General features: G+C 38.5%; 1 protein-coding gene across 10 annotated transcripts in view; it reads right to left on the bottom strand.

Moving 5' to 3' along the window:
- Positions 1-25,647, bottom strand: part of AUH (AU RNA binding methylglutaconyl-CoA hydratase) — a 211,340-nt gene that overhangs the window by 118,416 nt on the left and 67,277 nt on the right. For all 10 annotated transcript variants that reach the window (XM_078365598.1, XM_078365596.1, XM_017971716.4 and 7 more), the window contains exons 2-3: positions 25,128-25,195; positions 24,930-25,017 (exon numbers count right to left, since the gene is read on the bottom strand). In XM_078365598.1, the coding sequence (XP_078221724.1) occupies positions 24,930-25,017; positions 25,128-25,130 (91 nt within the window). In that variant the 5' untranslated portion in view covers positions 25,131-25,195. The remainder of the gene's footprint in view (positions 1-24,929; positions 25,018-25,127; positions 25,196-25,647) is intronic.

Raw genomic sequence — 25,647 nt, 5'->3', positions numbered from 1 at the left:
TTCAGCTACTTGAGAGGCTCAGGCAAGAGAATCACTTGAATCCAAGAGGTAGAGGTTGCAGTGAGCCGAAATCACACCACTGCACTCCAGCCTGGGCAACAGAGCAAGACTGTCTCAAAAAATAAATAAGTAAATGAATAAAACATACAAACAAACCCATCCTTAAAAATTGTAAACTGAAGAATGAGGAAGTTCAAAAATTTTGAAATGAGGGATTTATTTCTCATAAAAGGTTGCAGCTTGTAGGGTTGCCATACTGACAGGCTGGGGAGCACAGCCTCTGGCCAGAAGCCAGAAACAAACACTTCAAGGGAAAGGCAAAGGGAATGGGAATTTATGCTAAGTGAGGTGGCTGAATAAAAAACATGAATATTATAAAAAGAGAAATGCACATGCACAATTGAGCTTCATGCCCTTTCATGGGTCACATGTACAAAAATGAGCATGGCCTGAGGGCAAAGTTTTTAGCCCTCTGATGTCAAAGATGAAGCAGAGGACACAAAAACCCTCACTGTGCATCCTTCAGACTTCCCAGAAACACTCTGCGGTCCTTGCTCTCTTCTCAGGAAGGCATGCTGGTGAGCAGTTAAAACTACGAAAGGAGGAGGCAGCACCAGGTAATTGGTTGATACCAGCAGTGGAACAAGTCCTTCCAAAAGGCTGGTTTGTTTAACCCTTAGGAAAGAAAGCCTAATGGCAGTTATCCAAGGAGGTGGTATTACAAAAGATGTTCAAAGAATGAGGAGATCCCATCATGTCATGGCTGAGACCTCAGATTTTCCTTGGCCAAAAGGTGGTTACAGTTGTCCAGGTCAGTTGGCTTAGGATTTCATTTTTATTTCTCAATATAAAAAAATATGACACCATCTCCTTTCTTCATGAACTGGTATTTTTGCTCCATTTTCCTTCAATTTTTTTCCTGATATAAAGGTATTTGTGCTTTAACATATTTTACTGGTCATTCTGTTACAATTCTTTGCAACAAAATATGTATGTAAACTAAATTACTTTTATTCTATTTCCTATACTATAAAGTAACAAGTTCAAAAGTTTTCTTCTGGATTGAATTTTCATTGCAAGTATTATTAGCACAGAACTGACAAAAGCAAAAATATATTTCAAATCTGATAACTATTAAATACCAAATATAAACTTTTATTAGAAACATATCACAATCAAATAGAGAGGACTATTTCCCTCCTCTCATTATTTCATATATCCATGAGTGAAAATTATTTACTACTAGAGTGAGGCAGGATTTACCATCAATATTACTCACACTGAAAAAACCTTTTCACAAGGAAGATGTTTACTACAGCAATGTCATTCTTTTAGCACTCTGGTGAAAAAATCACATCCCAATCAAGAAACATCCAACAATTCCCCAACAACTCTAGTAAACTGTCTTCAAACTATGCTGAAAGCAAAGAACCAGAAACCACCAGAATAAGAATCCCAGGTGAAATTCTCAACATTAGTATCTTAAAGGCCTCTTTTTTGGCAATTCATAGGCTTTTTTCCCATCCCTGGAGCAACAGAGCAAAGATCAGGAATGACTTTCTGTAGCAGAAGAGGCAACTCTGACAGAGAAAGAGAACTGGAACCTCCAGTTCAGCCTGAAGAGTTTTACGACAGGGGACACATGTAAGTTATGTATTAGACAGATCCTTTAAACCCATCTGTGCACCTCCTGAAGGCCTAGAAACATCCTGGCCCCAGCCAGGGAAACTCGGTTGTTAAGCTGCATTCATCAGAAGTCGGTTGCCAGGTCATATGGAATGCAAAGTGGCTCTACATCTACACACTGTCTCCAGTACATGGCATTGTCATATTTGCTGTGATGACTCACTTTATGTGTCTATTTGATTGGGCCACGGGGTACTCAGATAAAATACAGTTTCTTGGTGTGTCTGTGATGGTACTTCTGGATGACTAGTATTTTGAATTCATGAACTGGAAACCAGCAGCCCTCCCAATGTGTATAGCCATCATCCAATCCCCCGAGGGCCTGAATAGAACAAAAGGTGAAGGAAATGGGAACTGGCCTCTATATTCCACCTCACTGCTAGAGTTGGGACATCTCATCTCATCTTCTCCTGCCTTTGGACTAGATTTACATCATTGGCTCCCTTGAATCTCAGGCCTTTGGACTCAGACTGAATTACACCACCAACCTTCTTGGGACTACAGCTTGCAGATGCAGACTGTGGGACAACTCAGCTCCATAATCCTGTGAGCCAATTCCTCACAATAAATCTTTTATATTCTATTGATACTATTTCTCTGGAGAACCCTAATACACTTATTAAACTCTGACAATCCAGTGAATTAGAAATGGTAATTCTGAGCTACATTTTTCTCAGTAGTAAAAGATGAAATGCTTCACAAAATTGTGGGATGTTATTATGCAGTGATTAAAGTCATAATTTCAATCATTCCAGTTTTTGTACATGTGCTGCTGATTCGAGCACGCTGGTCTCTTGATCCCATTCCAAACAGGCTTTTATTCTTTCCAATAAAGCCAAATAATCAGGTCAGGATAACCAATAATTTCCATGTGGCTAAATCCACATCTTAATCTGCAAGCAGCCCTGGATAAAGTGGGGATTCTCCTGGCTCCTGAAATATCTCCATCTAGGACTAGGAAAACTAGTCTGTTTTCCATTCCTGCTGGTGGATGTATCAGGGGTACCCTAGCTTCATAAAATGAGCTGGAAAAGACTCTCTTTTTCTATTTTCTCAAAGAGTATATAAAAAGATCGGAATTATCTGTTGCATGAATGCTTAGTTATAACATTCTTCAGAAGTCATTGTGGCTAGGGGCTTTCTGTGTGGAAAGATCTTTAACTGCTGCTTCAATCTCCATATTGCTCTGGTATTACTAAAGTTTTCTATTTCTTAAGTCAGTTTTAGTTCATTTTTATTTTCTAGTAGTTTGTCTATTCCACCTAAAATTTTGACTTTATTGCACAAAGTCGTTCTTAATATTATCTTACCAGCTTAATCTCTGTGGAATTTATATCCATGGTTCCCTTTTCCAATCTGAGTATTCTGTATTTGTTCCCTCACCCGTGATTAATCTTGCCAAAAGTCTGACTATTTGGCTTTTCAAAGAACCAGCTCTGGGCTTTATTATCTTTACTACTTAATGTGTTTTCCATGTCATTAGTTTAAGCTCACTGCACCTCCTTTCTTCTACCCTATTTGGGTTATTCTGTAGTTATTTTTGTCACTTAAGGTACATGCTTAGTTTGTTCATTTTCAGTCTTTTTTCTTTCCTGAGGTTCAACCTTAGCTATATTATGAAATTTTTAAAAGTATTTTTTGTTAGCATTTAGTTCTGAATGCTTTCTAATTTCCATTAAGATTCATTTGTTGAGCTGTAAGTTATTCAGAAGTTATCTTAAATTTCCCAATGTAGGGGACTTTTTCTAATTATCTTTTTTGTAAATGACTTTTAACTTAACTGCCTGTGGTGACAGAATGTGCTCTGATGACAGCAGTCCTCTGAAATCTGTGGAGGTTTTATGGCCTAGCAGATGGCTAATTTTCATAAATAGTCCATGTATGCTTGAAACAAATGTCTAGTCATCAACCACTGTGGATGATGATCCACACAGGTATATTACATTAACCCTCAGTAGAACAGGAAAAGTAACCAACACTCTATCAGCTGGGCCAATGGATTACTTAGATCTTTATTTCATATTTAGGTCAATTTACAAACAATTTAAAGAAAAATAAAATTTTAATAAAGATTTAAACATAACAAATCCATATTGCTACTTTAAATTTTCCTGGTATATGCAGGTATGTGTATATTCACACATACACCTATAAACACATATATATGTATAAATATACAAATAAATACTCACATACACACACAAACACACCTGAAAAGGGCTATATCATTTAAATGAAATTGTTAATCAACAGACAGAAATGAACCCGGATTGGCCAGGCACGGTGGCAGACACCTGTAATCCCAGCACTTTGGGAGGCCAAGGCGGGTGGATTGCTTCTGGTCATGAGTTGGAGACCAGTTTGGCTAACAAGGCAAAACCCTGTTTCTACTAAAAATGCAAAAACAAGTTGGGTGTGGTGGTGCACATCTGTAATCCTAGGTACTTGGGAGGCTGAGGCGCAAGAATCGCTTGAACCCAGATGCAGAGGTTAGCCATGACTGAACCACTGTACTCCAGCCTGGATGACAGAGCAAGACTTGGTCTCCAAAAAAAAAAAGAACCTGGATGGCATAGGTTTATAAAACCTGAACCTAGGTTTCAAATACATCTCTAGCAGATCATCATTACTTCTGATTCTTCTTGCACTTGCATTGGAGAAATGCAATGTTTTTGAAAATACCGATGGCTCTTAATTTTGTTGAAAAGAGGACAGCCATATTCTCTGCTCCCTAATTGCGATATACTTTCATTTTTAGATTTATAAACATCACTCGAATGATCAAGCCAATGACTGGTTTTCATTTCTAGGCCATCTATTTCCTTCTTACAACCTTTGTATGCACAAGAGCCTTCAACACTTCATTTACGAGCTATATCAAGTAAATGTTCACAAATAAACATCACATGAGATTCAACAATATACTGCACATCTTCCTGGCAAAATGGGATGGTCCCTCCCCACTGTCTACGGAGGCTCCACACAGCAGAGATTATTTCTCTCTTATTTACTGCTATATCCTCAGATCATAGAACAGTACCTGACACATGGCAGGTTCCCTCTAAAAAATATTAAATAAATGAATTGATGGATAAAATTCATGTGTTTTCTTTATAGTTGAGCCCTGATGAAGAGAGTGAACAGGAGAGATGCTTAAGACATATGAATACTAACCATCTACCGTAACGTCCTCTTCAACTTCCCTCCTCCTCCCATTTCCTGATGGCAGTCTTATTTTTGTTCTGATGTCTGTCCTCCCAACTCCCCACAGTCCACATACTTTAGAAGATGATGAATATACGCCCATATCCAGGAGTGGACCCTGGTTAGCTTGAGCTAACCAGCATATTCCATTCCTCTCAGCAATCAAATCAAGGTCAATTGAAGGGCTCCAGCTTGGATTGCAGCAAGTATTCTCTTTCTTTCAACAGGGTCATGCATGGATGTGGGGCCCAGAAATGAAATTTTAGGCTACCAACCCATACATAAAGCTGGCAGAAAAACTATATGAATTTCAGAAAAATTCAAAACCACTGGATTCAGGCAATCCTAACAGGCTTGTAGCTTAAGTCAACCTGTGAAAATTATTTGTTAGATGCAGCTGAGAGCTCATTATCTACTAGATGATATATTAGAAATAATTACAAATTGGTTCTGCTTCAGTCCATATCTGTTCTCAAGGGAAGGAACTGATTGATGGAGATACAGAGTTAGTGCTAATTATTACAGAAAATTTCTAGGTAAGGTTTGGAGAGGATCAAGTGAGATTCAGGAGCATGACCTTCTTGGTATAACACAAGGACTGTCACAGCTTCTAGAGCACCAGATCCTCAATAAGATTACCAGCTTGTAAGCACTTTTACTTAACTACTCATCCGGAATCTGCAGCCACCTTTTACTCCAATTAAATAAAAAGTTTCTATCCTGGAAACTCACCCAGTAAAATTTTACCTGCCCACTTGATAAAATGGACTATTCTGCCACAGGATTTCTATCAGAATTCAAGGCTCTAATAAATCAGATACTTTCCTCAAAGTGAAGTATCCTTTCACCAACCAAAACCAAAACCCTCCATTTCTGTCCAGCATCTCAGGCCCTCTTGAAGGCCTACTTCAAGGCTTCTTTCTGAAATGTGATGACACTCCCCCTCTTCAACAGAATCAGATTAGTTTCATCAGCATGCAAACTATAGTAACAAGTAACACCTCCATCTTGCAATCTATAGTAAAACCTCCATCTTGAAAAAGTCTCAGTGATCCCTCATACACTTCCAGCCATCACTACATTTCTATGAACTAACAGAGACTGATATCTAGAAGGTATTGTTAACTGCAAAAAATAAAGTGCAATAATATATATAGAATGCTACTAGTTTAAGAAAGAATGGAAATAAGTTAACAAACAAGTATATCCTTAATTTTACAGAAAGAAATATGAAGGATAATCTAGAAACTAATGAGACTCACACCCTCAAGGGCAGAAACTGGAGAAGAGATGAGAGGGAGGAAGTGGATACTGACACTTCTAGTTATACCTCTTTGTATAGTTAAGACTTCTGAAACCATATTAATATTTTACATGCCCAAAATAAAATAGGAGGAAACCTAACTTTACTTCTAATGAACAAAACACAACCACAATAAAAGTGAATTAACCTAAGTAACTCTTCACACAATATGTTTAGAATTGTATATCACAGTATTACATACCTCAGTCCAAAGATATAAAGTACAGATACTCCTGGACTTCCAATGGGGTTACAACCCAATAAACTCATGGGAAGTTGAAAATATCACAACTGGAAAATGCATTTTACAGACGCTCCTCAACTTAAAATGGGGTTACAATTTCTACTGAATGTGTATCACTTTTGCACCATCACAAATTGAAAAATCACTAAGTCAAACCATTGTAACTTGGGGACTGTACTGTCAATAGGTAATAAGCTCGGGATAAAACGTATGTTTATCATAGTGGTATGGATCAGCAATTCTGAAACCACTTATCACAGGATTGAGCAAATGAGTTAATATACTGCAGGTAATGCAAATACGGAAAGGAAGAAGATAAAAATGAACCCTGTGGTGATAAACCAGAAATAGAGGTAACAATATGAACTCATGGTTTTCAACATGTAAGTATAGAAATTGCAAAAATGTGTGTGTGAATGTGTAATATAATTTATCTACTTATTTCCTAGGTCTGTCTTGGGAAGCAAAGACACCCATATTGTACCCAGATCTTGGTTCTTCAATACCATTCCCCCCAATGGGAACTGGAGACTTGTACCTGTGGCTGCAATGGAGTAACTGGTACTGGATCTCCTCCCTCAAAATATATGAAATGCCTCTTTCAGATACTGGTCGACAGATAGTAAAAGACTACCATCTGAGATCCTGTGACTGTCTCTGTTTTCTTCCTGAAGACACTTGACAGACTAGTACAAGGCTGGGGTACCCCAAAAAAGCACTGTGGTCTTGCTGATTTGAGATCAGAGTGCAGGGAGGCTGAGGTGGCTGGAACTTGCAGGGCAAATAAATGGAAAGAGAGGGCGCCTCTCAGAGAAAGAGCTCCAATAATCTGCACTAGGGTTCCCTTATGCTTATACTGAACAGTAAACTGCCGATTCATAAGAAATGACCAGAGAAAGAAAAACAATCAGGGGGCTAAGAGATGAACAAATCCTGGGGATTACACTGAGCTGAAAGACATTCAAGCTATGACCAGCAGGAATAGAGAGAACCTGTGGACTGATCCTCCAGGACAGTAACTACCATCTGCAGCAAAACCATGCTGAATAAGAAAGACATCTAATAGGCATGTGTCCTATCTGTCAAAAACAAAACCAATTGACAGATGTTTAACATAATTCAAGAGAAAAAAAAATCACCAAATGTTTATAGTCACGAAAAAATAATGAATATCCATTATTATAAAATTTAATGAGTAAATAATACTGGTATTTATTAATCATGCTACCTTTTCCTTTAGAGAATGTAAAAATATTGACTACCTCCATCTCTTTCAACCTTATTTTATCCAAAAAGCCCTACATTATTCAAATGAAACTTCAACTCAGGGAGTTTTCAAGAACCATAAACCTCAAGATCATCCTAATCGGTACTGGCCTTCAAATCTAGCATTCACCCAAATGACACTATCATTGACCAAAATACTTCTCAAACTGAGTTGTACAACTGTTTTCAGATCACTCAACAAGAACACAAGAAAAACGAGCATTTTTACTTTTATGTCAAGAAAAACAGCCTCCATGGCCAGGCCTCTCCAGCTTTTTCCTAGGCAAAGCCCAGGGTAACTGAGCTCAGCTCTTCCAGCTGGAACAAACAAAAAAATGGAGTCTGAATGAGGAGACAGCAAAAAACAGCCTGCAGGCCAGTCTGCACCCGGCTTTCATATCTCTTCTAAGGGTTGTAAAAATAAAACAAAGAATATGTGACAAAAATTGTTAAGAGGTACACAAAGTCTAAAATATCTGGCCTTTTATACACAAAGTTGACTAACCTCAGTCTAGACTAATGCCAGTTTCCAGAGACAGCCCTGAGAAGGCAAACTACTACTGAGTAACAATTTCCAGAAGCAGACTGACAAAAATCTAATTTTTAAAATATTTTTTCAAGTCTCCCTTTCTAACAGCTGGAGCTCTACCTAAGCTAACCAAAGTTCTAAAGGAACTTTGTACTCCCCTGGCCTCATGTAAGAGGGGTCTCTTGTAGAAAGGTCCCTTGCAGACACCCACTGACCACAATGCCCACCTCACCACTTAACTGGGCACCCTTGGAGAAGGGGGACTGAGCAAGAACAGCCTAGGCTCTCTGACCAGCTGCCCACCCTCCAGGGGGGACCATTCTCTTCTCACCCCAACAGAGGCAGCTCTGCTCCTTCTAGACATCCCTTGTAGCAGGTGGAACAGAGAACTTGAAGTCCACTTGGGAACACATCAAAGCCGTATCTTCGAAATAGGTTTTACGATAAGTCATAAAGCTAACGTTTTAATCTTCACTGGTCAAATTTACCGGTCCCTAAATACAACCTTCTATTTATAAGATTGACAATATCTCAAGAATAAATCACTCGTCTCAACCACACAAGCCACCTACACATACTCTGTATCAAAGCTTGTTTTATTTAACCATGACATTTTGCCAATATTACTTCCTCAACAACCAAAATCGTTCACAGTCATCCCATAAACTATTTGCTAAGCATCTTCTATGGGCCAGGCACTGTTCTGGCAGTAGGCCTCTGCCCCAATGCCACGGAAAGGAGCTTATCTGTGGGAGAGCTGACTGATAATCAATAAGCAAAAAATAAAATCAGGAACTGAGAAGTTCAGAGATGAAGCTAAAATGGAAAAATGTGATGGGGACTGGGGAAGTAGGGAGACCTGCTTTGACTTAGTTATGAGGGAACAGCTATCTAAGATGCCATTAGAGCAGAGGCCTTTCTGAACACAAAGAGGACACTGAGTACAATGAGTTGGAGAGAAGAATGAGCTTTGTCAAGCAGAGAGAGTAAGAAGGGACAGTGGGGGATGGGTGGGAGAGGGCAACGTGGCCAGAGTAGGCAAGACCTGATACACTTGGTATCAGTTTCCTGGTGCTGCTGGACAAATAACTACAAGCTTAGAGGGATTACCTGACAATTCTAGATCAGAAGTCTAAAATGGGTTGGCAAGGCTGCATTCCTTCTAGAGGCACTAGGGAAGATGAGTGCCATTGCCTTTTCCAGTTTCTAGGGGCTGCCCACATTCCTTGGCTCACAGCCCATTCTTTGTATCTCTCCAACTTCTGCTTCCTGTTGTCATTTCTCCTTCTCAGATTCCTCCTGCCTCCCTCTTGTATGAACTCTTGTCTTTATATTGGGCCCGCCGGATCAGGAAAATCTCCCCATCCTAAGATCTTCACCTTCCTCACATCTGCAAAGTTCCTGTTTCCATGTAAGGTTCTAGTATTAAAATGTGGACAGCTTTGGAGGCCATTTCTCCCTCTCTCACACTTTATGAGGAGTGTCTGAAACAGCAGAGTGATGTGATCCATTAATTTTCTTAAGATCACCTGGGCTGTTGCGTGGGGAAAGTACAAGAATGGAAGCAGGAGATGAGTCAGCAGGTTATTACTAATATACATTTTCTATTCCTTAAAAAGAAAATCTCTACAGAGCCTAAAATATCATACAGGTAGGCTTCTTAAAAACTGGAATTAGAGTCAGAAATGAATTAGCAACAGCCATTCAATCATTACTTATACAGAAAGGGCATGAGTACTCTGAGTCATTTTTAATGGCATCTCTGACGTCCTCAAATGAAAACATTAACATTTAAGTGCAGTTGACCTTTGAACAACATAGGTTTTAAACTGCACAGATTTTCTTCCACCTCCTCCCACCCCTTCGGGACAGGAAGACACCCCTCCTCTTTCTCCTTAGCCTACTCAACATGAAGATGACAAGAATAACCTGTGTGATGATCCACTTCCACTTAATGAATAGTAAATATATTTTCTCTTCCTTATGATTTTCTTAGTAACATTTTCTTTTCTCTAGCTTACTTTACTGTAAGAATATAGCATATACTGTATATAACATTAAAACTGTGGGTTATTCAACCCTTTATGTAACCAGTGAGGCCTCCAGTCAACAGTAGACTATTAGTAGTTAAGTTTTTGAGGAGTCAAGTTATAGGAGGATTTTCAACTGTGAGGAGTGGGGGCATGAGTGTGGGTGGAGGTGTCATCGCTCCTAACCTCCCAACTATAAGAAGGGCCTCAAATCAATTATCTAAACTTCCACCTTAGGAAGCTAGAAAAAAAGAGTAAATTAAACACAAGGCAAATAGAAAGGAGAAAATAATGAAGAAATCAATAAAACAGAAAGAAAAAAAAAAACCAAAAAGATGTTTCTTTGAAAAGATGAACAAAAGTGACTAATGTTTTGCTAGCATTTAAGAAAAAAGACACAACTTATCAATATCAAAAATAAGTAATCAGATATTGGCTGAGCACAGTGGCTCACACCTGTAATCCCAACACTTTGAGAGGCCAAGACAGGTGGCCTTGAGGCCAGGAGTTCAAGACCAGCCTGGCCAATGTGGTGAAACCCTATCTCTATTAAAAATACAAAACCTAGCCAGGCATGGCAGCTTATGCCTGTAGTCCCAGCTACTGGGGAGGCTGAGGCAGGAGAATCACTTGAACCCAGGACCAGAAGGTGGAGGTTGCAATGACCCGAGATCATGCCACTGCACTTCTGCCAGATTGACAGGGCAGGCCTCTGTCTCAAAATAAATAAATAAATAAATAAATAATTAGCTATCATAGACAAAGACAAGACAAGATAGGACAACACAAAGACAAGACGACAAAGACATCACAGAACAAGACAAGAAAAAGACGAGACAACACAGGCCAGGACAAAGACAACACAGGCCAGGGCAAAGACAAGATGACAAAGACAATACAGAACAAGACAAGACAAAGACGAGACAACACAGGCCAGGACAAGACAACACAAAGACAAGACGACAAAGACAACACAGGACAACACAAAGACAAGACAGAGACAACATAGGACAACACAGGTCAAGACAACACAAGACAAAGACAACACAGGACAGGATGAGACAAGGACAACACAGGACAAGACAAGACAAAGATGAGACAACACAAGACAGGACAAGACAAAGACAACACAAGACAGGACAAGGACAACACAAGACAAAGACAAAGACAGGACAGGTCACGACAACACAAAGACAAGATAAAGACAAGGACAACACAAGACAAAGACAAAGACAACACAGGACAAGACAGGCAACACAGGCCAAGACAGAGACAACATAGGACAACACAAGACAAGACAAAGACAACACAGGACAAGGCAAAGGCAAGACAAGAACAAGACGAGACAAGACGAAAGAAAAAAAGAGAAAAAAGAAGAGAGAGAAAAAGTAGAAACAGAAAGAGATAAAGAAAAAGAAACTTTTCACCCTAATAAACTACATCTGTGAAAAAAACTACAGTTAACATTATACTTAATATTAAAAGATTGGATGCCTTCCCCATAAGGCTGAGAAAAAGCAAAGGCGAACACTCTCATTTCTTTTAATTAACATTATAATGAAAACTGTAATGGATACAATAAAAAAGTAAAAGGCAAACACACGAAAGGAAGAAGTAAAATTATCTTTATTCACAAATGACTACCTTTGTAGAAAACTCCAAGGTATCTACAAAAAAAGAGTCCTAGGACTAAAAAGTGAATTTAACAAGGTTGCAGGATACAAAGACAATATACAAAAATCGATTGTATATACTAGCAATGTGCTAGCAATGAAAAATTGGGAGTAAAATTAAGAAAAAATGCCACTTAATATAACAAGAAAAACTTATAAATTTAACCAAAAATGTCTAAAACCTGAACATGGTAACTGACACAATATATATAAACATAGATAGAGAGACAGAGACAGAGATTAATGTAGCAGCAGAGAACCCAGACATAACTTACATATATACTGTCAACTGATATTTTAGACAGGTCCCAAAATAATTTAATGGGGGAAAAGCTGGTCTTTTTGACATACGATATGGGAGGGTTGATAATGCAACAAAACAAAAATTAAAAAAAAAACTTCTGTATAATAAAAAACACTTGGTCTTTATTCCAGGTTCCTGGAGCAAAGCTCCTAAAACCCTCAGAATTTCCTGAGTGATAGTGTCTTTTGTTATTCATAACATGCCCTTCTCAACCAAACCTGAGTTTATGCTAATGAGGTGACTCTTAGAAGGCCCCTAGATAGCTTCAGGATGGTGGCCGGTCACCAGAAATATCAAGCCACAATTAGAAGGTTAGAACTTTCAGCACCCCACTCACATTCTGGGGGAGTGAGAGGAGCTGGAGATTGAGTTCAATCAGTAATGGCTCAAGATGTAATCAATCATTATCTATGTAATGAGGCCTCCATAAAAATTCCTGAAACAGGGCTTAGGGAGCTCCGAGGTTAGTGAACACAGAGAGCTGGGGGAGTAGCACACCTGGAGACTGTATGGAAGCTCTGCAACTCTCCACCCTAACTTTGCTCTAAGTACCTCTTCCACTTGGCTGTTCCTCAGTTTTATATTTTATAATAAACTGGTAATAGTAAATAAAGCACTTTCCTGAGTTCTGTGGGATGCTCTAGCAAATCCCATTCCTGACACCAATGATGAAGTCTTTTTTTCTAACACCACTGACACAAATGTGTGAGAGTTTCCACACCAATTCTCCAACACCAAGTGGGTATCCAACAATTCAGTTAAATTCTGACACCACCCAAAATTAGTGGCATCCCACAAGTTAAGGAGTCCTACAAGACTGCCCTCACTTCAGATGCAACTCACAAGTCCTGGGGCAACCCATACTTCTGAACCAACCAGCTACAGATTTGGGGGTTCCCCTAAACTCAGGTTATTTAATTCACTAGAATGACTCATAGAAAAGAAAACTATTTGCTGCTTTACTATAAAGTATACAACTCAGGAACAGACCAATGGAAGAGATGCACAGGGTAAAGTACGGGGAGAGGGAGTACAGAGCTTCCATGCCCTCTCTAGGAGTGTCGACTTCCTAGAAAAATCAGTGTGTTCACCAACCTAGAAGCTCCCTGAACCCCATTTTCGTTGTTGTTGTTTTAGTTTTTTTGAGACAGGGTTTCATTTTGTCACCCACGCTGGAGTGCAGTGGTGCAATTACAGCTCAATGCAGCCTCAATATCCCAGGCTCAAGTGATCCTCGCACCTCAGTACCCTCAAGCAGCTGGGACTACAGGAATGCACCACCCACACCCAGCTAGAGTATTTTTTGTAGACATGGGATTTTGCCATGTTGCCCAGACTGGTCTCAAACTCAAGCCACCCAACTGCCTCAGCCTCCCAGTGACAGAATTACAGGCATGAGCCACTATGCCTGGCTCTGAACCCCACTGTTTAAGGGTGTTTATAGAGGTTTCATTACCTCCATAGGGAGGCATGAATGATTAAATCACTGGCCATTGGTAAATGAGCTCAGTCTCTGGCCCCTCTCCCCTCTGGGGGGAGAGGGTACTGAAAGTCCTAACTCTCTAACCCACGGTTGGTTTTTTGGTTCATTTTTATGACAAGCCGCCCCCCATCCTGAAGCTATCTAGGATCCCCTCCCTTAGGTCATCTCATTACCAATAAAAAGCACTTGCACCACTCAGGAAACTCCCAGGGTTTTAAAAGGGACTCCCTTGTTCTTCTGCACCAAGAACAAGGGCAAAGACCAGATACATTTTTTATTCTCTTTCACAACATATATAAAAATTAACTCAGAATGCTTCATAGTCCTAAATGTAAGATATAAAAACTACAAAAGTCCTAGAAAACAGGAGAAAATCTTTGTGATTTTGGGGTAAAATTTCTAAAATTCACAAAAAGGTACAAACCATAAAAGGAAAAAAATAAATCAGTCTTTCTATTAAAAAAAACCTGTTGTTCTTCAAAACACATTATAAAGCAGAAAAAAGGCAGGCCATTTCTTGGAAAAAACTTACCAAATGTAACCAATAAAAGCATATTTTATCTGTTATATTTATTGTATTGTATTAAGAATATTAAAAAAAAAAAACTCTTACAACTCTAATAAAAACACTGGGAAAAAATTTAAATAAACGAGTCACCAAAAAGGATATACAGGTAACACATATGAAATATAACCTAAAACCACAATGAAATATGACTTTGTATCATTAGGATGCCTAAAATTTAAACCTTGTATTATCAAGTGTTGGTGAGGATGTAGAACACCTGAAACTCATATATTGCTAGTGGGAATGCAAAATGATACAGAAAACCGTTGGCAGTTTGTTACAAAATTAAACACACAGTTAGAATAAAACCCAGTAATTCTACTTCTGACTCTTTACCAGACAGAAATAAAATTATACATTGCCAAAAAGCTGTGTGTAAATGGTCATAGAAGCAGTATGCATAAAAGCCAAACGATGAAAAAACCCAAATGACCATCACCTAATGAATAGATAAGCAAACTGTGGCATAGTCATACAATAAAATAGTGTTCTCAGAAATAAAATAAAATACACAGCAATAAAATAAAACTACTGAAACATGAACATGGGTGAACCTCAAACCATTATATTAAACGAAAGAGGTCAGACACAACAAACTACCCATGTATCAGTCTATTTTAAAAATTACAGAACATGCTAAACTAGGAATAGCAAGGAGATCAGTACTTTAAGAGGTCAAGGAGAGGGAAGGGGCTTGACTACAAATGGACACAAGAAACTTTTTAAATAACTTTTTAGGTAATGAACATCTGTATCATGATTCTGATCATAGTTTAAACATCTGTCAAAACTCATCAATTATACGTTTAAAATTGGTAAACTGTATTCTAAGTAATTCATACCTCAATAAAACATTTTTTATTCCAACAAACTATATATGACAACAACAAAGAACAAAACCCTACATAGCTAAACTAGTATACATTTGTTAAACTACTACACACTGGTGGTATTTGTCCCTTCACATTACTTATCAAACTCTCTGAAGGACTAATCTTTAAATACGTAAATATGACAATCTAAGATTCTGAAACAACAATGGCCAGGTTACCCCATAGTCCAAGATGCCTACACATCTATCTAGACCATGACACTTGTACCTGTATGAACAATACACACTACATTCAATAATGCATGTTGACAATTTTAGTGAGAAGTCAGTTTTTAGTCATAACATAATTTACTAGAATTCAAAAGCAGAAGCAAAACTACCTTTTTTATAAAACCCACACTGGTGTAATTTAGTGAAACACTCAATTTAGGGTTCCACATATAGCAATCAATTACCAAGAATTTGTTTATCATATATTTTACGAATTTCAAAAGAAAAAATCCTCAGTCTCAGTAACTTCTCACAAAATTTCATTTCACAAATGTTTTGGTAAAAACAATGCATGTACACTTTGTTACTTTGAATTAGAATATAAAAGAACAAAAATAAACAGATGACTGTGATCTCACATCTACATCCAATGCAGCAGCCCAACCAGAAAGACTTTTTCATAATTACGTGATTCGCAAATATTAAAATTTTGACTACATAAATATTTTGAAATAGAGTTATTTTGGCATGTGTGTGTGTGTACGTGAGAGACAGACAGACAAATACACAGAGAGAGAGAGAAGAGGGAGAGAAAGAGGGAGAGAGAGAGGATAAACTAAAAATGATTAAATCGTTTCTAGAATATGTAAGGAGGCAGCACACATTCAGGCCAATCTCATATAATCCACGTAAGCCAATGCTTCACAAGAAGCTTTAACTATCAAAATTATATTTCTTAGTATTCTAAGAGAAGTACAGGCAAGCCATGAACCCAGAAGTGGTGTTCTAATCTACAAGAAAGAATACACAACAGTGATTCCCAACCTGAAGGGTATGAATATGATCACACATTTACATCCAGTGCAGCAGGCCAACCAGAAAGACTTTTTCAGAATTTCACGGTCGGCAATGTATTAAAATTTTTAGAGTATGGCATACTATGTGAAAACACATTATGTATGGGAAACACTGTCTGTAGCTGTGACAACTATGACATATTTTTGTCTGTATTTAGATATTACTGTGTTTAATTAACAGAAACATCCATTTTAATATATTACTGTAACCATGACATTTTGACATTACATATCTTCTTAATGTAGGGCCACTAAAATGTCTAAGTGTATAAAATTTTAGGAACTTTAAAAGGAGACTTCATATGCCTTCTAGATTCTAGATTAGGAACCGCAGTCCAAGAGAAAACTCTGTTGTAATTGTCAAGAGAAGCAATTTCAGCTAAGCCACCACCTTTAACCAGGTCTTTCACTTCACAGGGATTCTGTAAAATTAAATGGTCTGAATTATTCTATAGGAACTCTTTTAGTGTAAAATTTTTCTTCTCAAATGTTTTAACAGGCCAGGCACAGTGACTCACGCCTATAATCCCAGCACTTTGGGAGGCTGAGGTAGGTGGATCACTTGAGGTCAGGAGCTAGAGACCAGTCTGGCCAACCCCGTCTCTACTCAAAATACAAAAATTAGCGGGACACTGTGGCAGGCACCTGTAATCCCAGCTACTCAGGAGGCTGAGGCAGGAGAATTACTTGAACCTGAAAGGCAGAGGTTGTAGTAAGCCAATATCACACCACTGCATTCCAACCTGGGTGACAGAACAAGACCCCACCTCAAAAAAAAAAAGTTATAACAATCCAGGAAACTCAATTAATATCCCAAATTTAGTTTCCAAAAAAAAGAAAAATATACTAATATACTTTGTACTTTTTCAAAATTATTTACTTTGTATATATTTGCTTGATATAATCTACTAATATAATGAAAGTATTATTTCAGAAAGTTTGAAGACAGAAAAAAATATCATCCTTAATATGATTTTTTTTTTTGAAACTGGGTCTCTTCTTTTTATTTTTGAAGATCCAAGATGGCTGATTGTTAACAGCTCGGGATTGTAGCTTCCAGTGAAAGCGCAGAGAACGAGAGGATGCCACACTTTCAGACGAATTTTCGTTGCTCAAGGACCAGAAGATTCCCAGTGGAGGAGCCCCATGGGTCGCCAGCGCAACGCTCGTGGCCGGCGCAGCAGTTTTGCCGGCGCCTCGGCGTGGCAGCTCTTCGTGCAGAGTAAACGGGACTGGTTCCCCCCTGACCAACGTTTGGAGCTCCGGGAAGGCAGAGCCGCTTATTACGGACTCAAGAAGGAAGCCAGACCGGAGAATCCCAGGCAGAAGAGCACCGTCAGTCTTAACACTGCTGCTTTGGCTGGCGCAGTGGGTTGCTCGGATTCCAGTGCTGGGAATCAAAAAACTGGATGTTCACTCAGAAACCTAATTAGAAAGGCAGGAATTGTAAAGACGACAACAGATGGATAAATTTATAACAAAGGGAAGAAACCAGCCTAAAAAGGTTGAGAATACCCAAAATCAGAACCCCTCTGCCTCTACAGGGGATTACAGTTCCTCATCAGCAACAGAACAAGCCCTGATGGAGAAGGACTGTGTTCCATTGACAGAAGTAGGCTGCAGAAGGTTATAAGAAACTTCTGGGAGTTAAAAGAACTTGTTCTAACCCAATGTAAAGAAACTAAGAACTCTGAAAAAAGGTTTGACAAAATGCTAACAAGAATAGACAATATAGAGAGGAATATAAATGAACTAATGGAGTTGAAAAACACAACACGAGAACTTAACGAAATATGCACAAGTTTGAATAGCCAAATTGATCAAGCAGAAGAAAGGACATCAGAGGTCGAAGACCAACTTAATGAAATAAAATGAGAAGACAAGAATAGAGAAAAAAGAATAAAAAGAGATGAGCAAAGTCTCCAAGAAATATTGGACTATGTGAAAAGACCTAATTTACATTTGATAGGTGTACCTGAATGTGACAGAGAGAATGAATCCAAGCTGGAAAATATTCTTCAGGATATTATTCAGGAAAACTTTCCCAATATAGCAAAGCAGGACAATATTCAACCCCTGGTAATACAGAGAACACCACAAAGATATTCCGCAAGAAGAGCAACCCCAAGGCACATAATCATCAGATTCACCAGGGTTGAAATGAAGGAGAAAATACTAAGGGCAGCCAGAGAGAAAGGTCAGGTTACTCACAAAGGGAAGCCTATTAGACTTACAGCAGATCTCTCAGCAGAAACCCTACAAGCCAGAAGAGAGTGGGGGCCAATATTCAACAACCTCAAAGAACAGAACTTTCAGCCCAGAATTTCATATCCTGCCAAACTAAGCTTCACAACTGAAGGAAAAATAAAATCTTTTATGAACAAGCAAGTACTCAGAGATTTTATTACCACCAGGCATGCTTTGCAAGAGCTTCTGAAAGAAGCATTATATATGGAAAGGAACAAGCAGTATTAGCCCATCTAAAAATACACCAAAAAGTAAAGAGCATCAACATAAAGAAGAATTCATAACAACGAATGGATAAAATAGCCAGTTAACATCAAATGGCAGTAACTCTAAATTTAAGTCGACTAAATCCCCCAATCAAAAGACACAGCCAAAACCTAACAGTATGCTGCATCCAAACCCATTTCACATCCAAAGACACACAAAGACTCAAAGGGATGGAGAAAGACTTACCAACCAAATGGAGAGCAAAAATAAATAAATAAAAAGCAGGAGTTGCAATTCTCGCATCTGATAAAATAGATTTCAAAGCAAAGATATAGTGGTAAAAGGATCAATGCAACAATAAGAGCTAATGATCCTAACACCCAGATACATAAGATCCATAAAGAGATTTAGACTCAACAAGACAGAAAATTGATGAGGACAACCAGGACTTGAACTCAGATCCAGAACAAGTAAACTTAATAAATATTTATAGAGCTCTCCATTTTAAATACACAAAATATACATTCTCCACTTTAAATACACAAAATATTGATCAGCCATTACTAATACCCATTTTTAGAATAAAGCAATATTCCCGTTCTCTCTCCCTCTTTTTCTTCCTCTTTCTTCCCCCTTCACTCCTTTTTTTCTTTCTTTCCTTCTTTCCTTTCAAAAAAAGAAGTGAACTATCCAAGGTCACACAGCTAATAAAGCTGGATTGGGATGCAGGCCTTCTCACTGCAGCTCTAATGCAGTATACTACAGCACAGCACAACACAAAGCCCTGTTCTCCTCCCCCAAGTCTCTGCCACATGTTGTCACCTTACAGAGCTATTTTTAGTCCCCAGACACTATGAGGCACAAGATTCCTAACTGCCACCTCCCAGCTCAGTGCCATTGGCACAATGTATCAGCGTAGTGGCCTTTTCTGTCATTGCACAAGTCCAGAGGTTCCACGGGCATCCTTTTTGTTTTTTACATCCTTGTTTTGACAGTTTGTACTGCTCTCTTCCTCCTCTGGACATTCTTGTTTAACTGTTCCCTTAGAACTTTATGTCACCACATACACACATTCTGGCAATATTTAAAACAGCAGTTATGAAAATTGTGTGATAACATTAGGACATTAAAAAAAAGAGAGAGAACACATCGACTCTGTATCAATTCCTCACATCAAATACCATTTTTCAATATGCTTGCACCTGTTTTTTTCCCTCAGGGTAGAGAAAAGTATATCTGTACTGAATCTTTCTTAAAAGTGGAAAAACAAGAAAGACAAATATGGTTGTATGTTTTCAGAAATGAGAGAATGTGTATGTGTGTGTGGGTGAGGGAGGAGAGGGGAGAATATTCTTACCTATTCAAATACCAGTGCCCCTGCCCACTTCACCTACATAGTTACCTGCCTGACCTATGCAGGCATCTGAGTTGCATCTTCTGCCTTAGTGACCAGAAAATAAGCTTGTTCTTACATGCTTATCAGGGATTTCCCAGAGTTTAGTGGGAACACAGCACATGCAGTTGTGAGAGCAAAGCTTAAAAAAAAAAAAAAGAAAGAAACTGGGTCTCACTCCGTCACCCAGGCTAAAGTGCAGTGCCATAATCATGGCTTGCAGCCTTGATCCTGCAAGCTCAAGCGATTGTTCCACCTAAGCCCCCTGAGTAGCTAGGAATACAGGCACGTGCCACCATGCCTGCCTAAGACAGGGTTTTGTCATGTTGCCCAGGCTAGTACTGAACTCCTAGGCTCAAGCTGACTGCCTGCCTCAGTCTCCCAAAGTGCTGGAACTATAGCTGTAATCTTATTGGTAGACACAGTTTACACAGCTATAGTAATAATGGCCATAACATTTTATATACCACTCTCTCTAGGCTTATAACAGGTATTTTCCACTCTTTATGTATGTCACTTTATATGTATCATATGTATATGTCTTTATATGTATCACTTTAAAATATCTACTTAACATTCTAACGAGTGCATCTGTATATAATAATGCGTCACTTAAAGAATACATTCTAAGAAATGAGTCCTTAGGATATTTCATCCTTGCATAAATATCATAGAGTGTACTTACACAAACCTAGATGGTACAGGCCAGGGGTCCCGAATCCCCGAGTTGAGGAACAGTACTGGTCTGTGGCCTGTTAGCAACCAGGCAGCACAGCAGGAGGTGAGTGCAGGCAAGGGAGCATTACTGCCTGAGCTCCGCCTCCTGTCAGATCAGTGGCCCCACCAGATTCTCATAGGAGCACAAAGCCTACTGTGAACTATGCATGCAAGGGATCTAGGCTGTACTCCCCTTATGAGAATCTAACTAATGCCTGATGATCTGAGGTGAAACAGTTTCATCCTGAAACCATCCCCTACATAAACACGACATGTGGTATAACCTACTGCTCTTAGGTTACAAACCTGTACAGCATGTGACTGTACTGAATGTTGTAGGTAACTGTAACACATGCTAAGTATTTATATGTTCCTAAACAGAAAAGGTACAGTAAAAATACAGTATTATAATTTTATGAGGTCAAGCAAAATGGCTCACGCCTGTAATCCCAGCACTTTGGGAGGCTGAGGCAGGGGGGTCACCTGAGGCCAGGAATTCAAGACAGCCTAGGCAACATGGTAAAACTCAACTCCACTAAAATTACAAAATTTAGCCAGGCATGGTGATACACACCTATATCCCAGCTACTTAGGAGGCCAAGGCATGAGAATCATTTGAATCCTGGAGGCAGAGGTTACAGTGAGACAAGATGACATCATCACACACCTGCCTGGGTGAGAGTGAGACTCCATCACAAAAATATAAAACAAATAATCTCATAGGACCAGCATTGTATAACGTAGGCCACTGTTAACCAAAATGTTGTTATGCAGCACATGACTCTATTTGTGTGTATGTGTGAATGTGTACATATATATAATAAAATACTAGATGGATAAACATAATAGTTGTTATTTTTATTAGGGGATAAATAAAGTACAGGAAGTAGGGTTAGAGAGAGTTCTCTTTGTTTTTTTCATTTTCACACATTTTGACCTACCATCCTATTTTTTAAAACTAAAATTTGATTAAAAAACTTAAAATGTAAGTACTTAACAATCCTAAATAATAGGTAGATTTAAATGAGAAGTCAGAAATCACCTGCAAGGCAATGTAGGCATCTCTTTTCTTTTTTTTTTGACAGGATCTGGCTCTGTCAACCAGGCTGGAGTGCTGTGGCATGATCTCGGCTCACTACAAGCTCCGCCACCTGGGCTCAAGTAATTCTTGTGATTCAGGAAGCTGGGATTACAGGCATGCCCTGCTAATTTTTTTCTTTTTTTTCTGATATGGATTTTCACTCAGTCACCTAGGCTGGAGTGCAGTGGCATGATCTCAGCTCACTGCAACCTCGCCTTCTTGGTTCAAGCAATTCTGCTACCTCAGCCTCGCAGACAGCGGGGATTACAGGAACCCACCACCACGCAGGCTAATTTTTTGTATTTTTAGTAGAGACAAGGTTTCACCATGTTGGCCAGACTGGTCTCGAACTCCTGACCTTGGGTTATCCGCCTGCCTTGGCCTCCCAAAGTTCTAGGATTACAGGCGTGAGCCACCACGTGTGGCCTTAGGAATCTCTTTAATAATGTTTATCTGTTTTGCTAGCATTTTAGAAAAAAAGATCTTGTCCAACTTACTATCAGTAAACAGGAGAGTGGTATGAGACAATTCAGAGAAGCTGCTTATTATATCCCAACCATTCCTGAAAAAAAAAATCAGTGAATTAAAGCACAGTTTAAAGGCTGATTAATTCCAGCAAATATATGCTGAGTCCCTATTGTGTGCTGTGTTCTGAGAATGTAAAAGATAATTCTCAAAGTATTAGAGATGTTCCTGTGCTCAAGAAATCTGAGGCAAGACCATTTGCTAAGCCTATGAACAATGTATCACTGGGATATAGGTATTAATATATACAGAGAAACCTTTGTGGGGGCAGAGTAAGAAAAGGGAAAATGATGACTTTGAAGGGATGAAGAAGGGGCTAAAATAATAATCAATAAATGGTACACTGTGTTTTTAATGTTTCTTTTAATATTACTACTTTGGAATACAATTTAAAGTGTTAATTATGTGAAAGACTGCATTCTTCAATAATAACTGATAAATGTGGCCTGATTAAGATGTTTATACTAAAATAGGCTTTAAGTTTAAATATTCTTAAAACAATGTAGAGAGATTTTATTTGCCTAGAATTTTATTTCATATGTACATATTAAAAGCCAGACCTACTGGTCAGCCTAAAAATGTAACTACATGTAAGAAAGGGGCTGGGTGCAGTGGCTCATGCCCATAATCCCAGCACTTTGGGAGGCCAAAGTGGGTGGATCACCTGAGGTCTGGAGTTCAAGACCAGGCTGGCCAACATGGTGAAACCCCATCTCTATTAAAATACAAAAAATTAGCCTGTCGTGGTGGCATGAGCCCATAATCCCAGTTACTCAGCAGGCTGAGGCAGGAGAATCACTTGAACCTGGGAGGCGGAGGTTGCAGTGAGCCAAAATCACAGCATTGCACTTCATCCTGGGCAACAAGAGTGAAACTCCACCTCAAAAAAAAAAAGAAAGAAAAACCTTTCAGAGAAATCTGAAATAATAGTTCCATCATATATACTGAATTACTAAAAGAGATGCCATGCCCCAATTTTTCTATAATTAAAACACTGATTTCTGTTGACAAAATACAGTTAAAAATAGCTCCACTGCACTCCAGCCTGGACAACAAGAGCGAAATTCCATCTCAAAAAAAAAAGTACTCAAGGCTAACATGTTATTCTGATAAATAGCATGTGGTATATTACTTGAGGACATTTTGCATGTCCTCAAAAAGGCAATCTGTAACAGACAGCCACAAACTGTGCCAAAGCATTAAAGCCTTTTTCAAAGCATATTCCTAATGCAGAAATCCTAAACAAATGAGCTCCAAAAGAATAGGTAAAATAAAAAGAATTCCACCAGTAACTATAGTGTGATAATTAGAAAACCTACTGCCAAGAGAAAAACAATGCCAGGATGACCACTAACATTTATTTTTAAAATGTTAATCTGTCTTCACAACATTATCACTCCTCAAAGATTCATATAATTGGGCCTTCTTTAAAAACCTTAAAGCTACTCTACATCTTCCCAATAAGTCAATGAATGGCCTCTAGAGAACTTCTCAACCATTAGTCACAGTGTTAGACTCCTTTATCTCCAGATCACATTTATGTGGTCCCTAAAACTAGACATAAGAATCCTAATTATCTTGGTATAAGTCTTACATATTGTTTTTTTTTAAAAAAAAGAACTCAAAATATATGTAAAATGCTTATAAGCACTCCTACTAAGCAGACAGTATTACTGGCATTTGACAAATGTAAAAATGGAAATCTACGCTGCACATCATAACCCTGGCAGTGAGGATAATAAATCTACACTCTTTGATTACTCAACTGGAGTTAAAACTATTCTATTAGATAGCCTGCATTTTAAGAATTTTAAGAAATGTATTAAGAAGGCAATAAAACCTTATCAAGAGCCAAATTATTTATATTGCATATTTCTAAATATCACACTACTCTGCAATATTTTAAGGCAGAAGCCACAGAGATTGAAGCTTAAAAAAACTGAGAACCCTTAAGAATAAAACGAGGAGCCAGGCTCAGTGGCTCATCCCTGTAATCCCAGCATTTTGGGAGGCCAAGGATGGTGGATCACTTGAGATCAGGAGTTCCAGACCAGCCTGGCCAACATGGTGAAATCCTGTCTCTATTCAAAATACAAAAAATTAGCAGGTCAAGGTGGCAGGCACATCTAATCCCAACTACTCAGGAGGCTGAGGCAGGATAACTGCCTGAACCCAGAAGGCAGAGGCTGTAGTGAGCTGAAATCATGACACTGCACTCCAGCCTGGGCAACAGAACAACACTCTATCTCAAAGAAAATGAATGAAACTAAAGAATATTGGCCATAATTAAGACACAACAAATATTGTACTTCACGTACTACAAACAAGTATTTTAATGGCTCAAAGATTTTTTGCCAACTTCTGAAACAATCTACATGTTGCTTTTAAAGCTTCTTTCATGTCAGACTAAACATGCTGACAGACTAAGCATGCTTTTTTCTTGTAAATCAGTAAAACACAGACAGAGGAGTAACAGCGTTCAAACCACAGAACATTCTAATGGAAAACAAACTATTACTGAGGAAAAATCAGACAAGAGTTTAATTTTATAATACAACATGTTTACATACCAGCACAGAATATCCCTGGGACTTCACTCCTGATTATTATGGTCCGTACTTTCTTATCAGATTTCAAAGCATCCACAGCTTTTGATAGCTAAACAGAAAGAGGAAGCATAGAGGAAAAAGAGACAAAAAAATGTTTTTATATTGATGACAATAAGGTATCTTAATATTAGAAGTAAACAGTTTAATCTTTACACTCACCATTTTTATAAGATTTTTACTGAGTGAATTTTTGCCATAAGCTCTGTTTATTCCAAGCACCACAATTCCTAAAGGAGAAAAAAAGAACAAGCATTTGAGTGAGTGAGGCATTTAAAGAACACAGACTCTACATCACATCTAGCTAACTTCAAACCTAACAAATCAAAGAAATTCATGACATCATGTTCCCTTCAATTTATCTCTTCTTAAGCACCAAAGTAATTTGCAATGTCTTGGTAAATTTTACATCACTAACTCAAACTAGAGGGAAGACCACATTTATTAATGAAAATTTTAAGTTAAAGGATACTATTTAAAATGCGGTTTTATCATCTTCAAGCAGATACAGAAGTAACAGCTAATAAACTTTGTCACATGCAGGTATTACATCATCTGCTTTCTGCTAGGATGCCAGTTGTGAATATCTCAATTTTTTAGGTCAGGCGCAGTAGCTCATGCCTGTAATCCCAGCACTTTGAGAGGCCGAGGTGGGTAGATCACCTGAGATTGGGAGTTCGAG

The sequence above is a fragment of the Callithrix jacchus genome, chromosome 1 (genome assembly GCF_049354715.1).
Source record: "Callithrix jacchus isolate 240 chromosome 1, calJac240_pri, whole genome shotgun sequence".
Taxonomy (NCBI): domain Eukaryota; kingdom Metazoa; phylum Chordata; class Mammalia; order Primates; family Cebidae; genus Callithrix; species Callithrix jacchus.
The sequence above is the reverse complement of the archived record's forward strand: the minus strand, read 5'-3'. Positions and strand labels throughout refer to the sequence as shown.